The sequence below is a fragment of the Erigeron canadensis genome, chromosome 1 (assembly GCF_010389155.1).
Source record: "Erigeron canadensis isolate Cc75 chromosome 1, C_canadensis_v1, whole genome shotgun sequence".
Classification (NCBI taxonomy): Eukaryota; Viridiplantae; Streptophyta; class Magnoliopsida; order Asterales; family Asteraceae; genus Erigeron; species Erigeron canadensis.
Window position 1 is genome coordinate 44261754 of NC_057761.1, and position 3313 is coordinate 44265066.

A 3313-nucleotide genomic window follows, 5' to 3' on the forward strand; every position below is an offset into this window, starting at 1 on the left:
TTTCTTATTTATTTTTCTTATTTTTAAAAAATATTATATATCTATCATTTAAATTTTAATAAATTACATTGTACCAAAATTGAAGTGGGCAGCTGACCAACTGCCCCCAAAGTGACGCCGTTCCTAGTGAGGGTATATATATATTACATTATATATTAATATATTAATAGATATAGATAGATGTTATGTATTGAAAAGAATTTTCTACCAAAGGTCGCTACTTGCGAAAAGATCGATCGATAGTCCTATTTCTTCAGAATCATATGAAAGAAGTTACGTGTGTACGTACTGTGTAAAGAAATTAACTAAAAACATTTTCAGCCTACAACTAGGCATAGGTGGTATTGTTGGTAAGGTCATTTATTTAATTATTCAAGCTCGTAGAAAAAGAAAACTCTAATTATTAACTTCATTTACTTCAATTCCTTCCATTCCGGCCCTCGTTTCTAGAAATTTAAATACGAGTAAAAACATTCGTAACAAAATATGGATCGATCATATATTTCTGACAAAGAGTATCAAGCTATTTATGTTATGCAAAAGTTATGGTATTACTTCTATCTTTTATAGATTAACTATAACTACACACGTTTATAATTAAAGTTGAGTTGATGTAGGTTTGTTTAAATTTTTTCGAACAAATTATCAAGGAACGGGCTGACACATTGAAAAGTATCTTTTTTTTATCCGAATTTTCTAACAAGATGTTAAAAATTTAGAATCAAATTAAGTACATAATCATCCAATTACAAGTTACTAGTTACATAAGCCACACCAAACTATACAAAATTAATTAAACAACAATTGCTAATTATATATATATAGATGAAATCTGAAAACCGTACGTCCGTACCATTGTTTCCAATTAAGTTATAGACGTAAAAACTTGACACGAGATTAATTTGATCCGTAAGAAACTACAAACTTGAATTTTGCAGAAACATTAAAAATTAAATAATGACTTAGAGATTTATAGTAGATTAGTCTTTTAAGTAAAATAATACACGTTTCAAAAGTTGCACCAAGTAACCATGCATACTGATTTTATTAAAAAAACAAAAGTTGCACAAAATAACCATATGTGTTCATTTTATTCAAAGAAAAATACTAGTCGTAATCATATATGTTCATCATCCCCATGCATGCACATTCTTAATTCTTCTTCCCAATTAAACTTTATATAGTACTTCATTCACTACACAGATTACAACTCTTCCATCCACACCTCACTTTTCTTTTCCCATCTCCCTATAAATACCACTTCCACAACCTTCCTTTTAAAATCCACATTTTCAAACACATACCCCCGATCTCTTAAAATAAATTAAAAATAAAAAATGGAGGAAGCCATGAGAAGACTTGCCGGATTCACATCCTCATCGGAACTAGACATCTTCCTAACTCCGCCACCACCACCACAAACCACCACCACCGTCCATAAAAAATCAAACACCACTACAAACAAAAGACCTGCTGCTGCTGTAAAAGAAAGCAACACCATTAACAACGGTTCAACAAATGGTGTAACTAGGTACCGCGGTGTTCGCCGTCGTCCTTGGGGCCGGTACGCCGCCGAGATACGTGACCCGCAGTCCAAAGAACGGCGGTGGCTTGGTACCTTTGACACGGCTGAAGAAGCCGCATGTGCTTATGACTGTGCCGCACGTGCCATGCGTGGTACTAAGGCTAGAACTAACTTTGTGTACCCTCCACCACCACCACCACAAACGATGACGTCACCTTATGATAACTATCATTTACCGCCGGCTAATAATAATAATCATTCACAGAAGAACAGTAGTGGTACCGGTTCTAATTTCACCCCTTTCTTATTTCATGATTTCTTTCACTCCGGTTCAAACCGTAGTCCGGTTCAAGCTAATTCTACGGCTAATGTTACCACACCAGTGGTCAATGACCCGGTTGACTTCAAGGACTTTTTTCCTACCGAACCGGACCATTCCGGTTTGTTAGACGATGTCCTGTCGGGTTTTTACCCTAAACCGGAAACGAAAGTTAAGCCTAGGCCTGAACCGGTTCAGGAGGTTAGGATGACAAAGACTGTTGAAGCAACCCCTTTTGGTTTCTTTTTTGAAAACCCTAGTAATTGTAATGGGTATTCAACAACAAATGGTCAACTGGGTAATTTTGGGTTTACTGGTGGTGTTGGGGGTGGTGGTTTGCCGGTTTACGGTCATCATCACACGGCGGCTCCGGTGGGGTATGAAAATAGTCATCAAGAGAGTATGTTCGGAGATGTTTTTCATCATCATCAGTACCCGGCTGATTATGTTGGTTTGTTTGCAGCTAGACTTCAGAATGCTTAAACAAATAATTAAATAGATATTTTATTTTGGGTCACCAGCTAGCTAGCTAGCAAGAAAAAAAAAATAAAAATCAATCATGCATGAAGTTTCATATATATATATTTAAGTAGTTTTATTTAGTTAATTATATGTCTAGTTATATAAGATACTATTATATTATTACGAGTATAAGCTAGAAGGGCTTTTGTAACGTTGTTAATTTTAATGTTGATATGATATATATTATATATCTTCATTATTATATAATATCGTTTCTCTACGTACTTAAAGGTTTCATGCTAGCTTAATTAGTTGAGGTATATATTGATATATCTATGGAACGATGTATGTTTTTCTGAAAGATTGGTACGTGTTGTAGTTAATTTACAACATTTTAATTTCTGAAATAAGATTGGTTTTTTGAGCAATTAATATTTTCCTGGAGAGAACAACATAACGGCCTCTGTCAAGGCATAAATGAAGAAACTAAACATGAAATGAATGCTATATATAAATTAATTCCCTGAACTTATATACCCAGGCATACTTTCTCTTTTTCGAAGTTTGTTTAGTTATTAGTATAATTGACAAGTACATGCTGCAGCCAGCTCTTTTAATAAGGGGAATCGATATGTCTCTACGCAATTTCGTCGATCTCTATACAAATGTATGTATTGCAAAATAGAAATAAAAAAAATTGAATTCATGTTATATCGTCTAGACTATAGAGTAAATGTAGACATTTACAAAAACAAAATTGTAGGTATCACTCATACACTTATATATATACTCGTATGATGATTATGTACCAAAGCAAAGCCAAAAATCTGAACTAGGTGGTGATTAATTATATACGTACGTAATATATTGAATTGAATAAAACTTGTAAGATGAAGATCGAAACAATATTAATGTAATATGACTTTTAAGACGAAATTAAACCCCAAAATAATTTTCGAAATTTCATTCGCAAGTATCATATAGTATATGTGTTTTATTATATTCTG

The 3313-nt window shown here is 33.4% G+C and overlaps 1 protein-coding gene across 1 annotated transcript; it reads left to right on the forward strand.

The window, feature by feature from the left end:
* Positions 1-1337: 1337 nt before the first annotated feature.
* Positions 1338-2327, forward strand: LOC122593202 (ethylene-responsive transcription factor ESR2-like). The gene has a single exon (XM_043765579.1). It carries the CDS (start codon positions 1338-1340, stop codon positions 2325-2327), a length of 990 nt encoding a protein of 329 aa, XP_043621514.1.
* The last annotated feature ends 986 nt before the right edge of the window (positions 2328-3313 follow it).

Bases quoted from the DNA above. Each gene is read 5' to 3' on its own strand.
- LOC122593202 (XM_043765579.1), top strand. From the start codon at position 1,338: ATGGAGGAAGCCATGAGAAGACTTGCCGGATTCACATCCTCATCGGAA.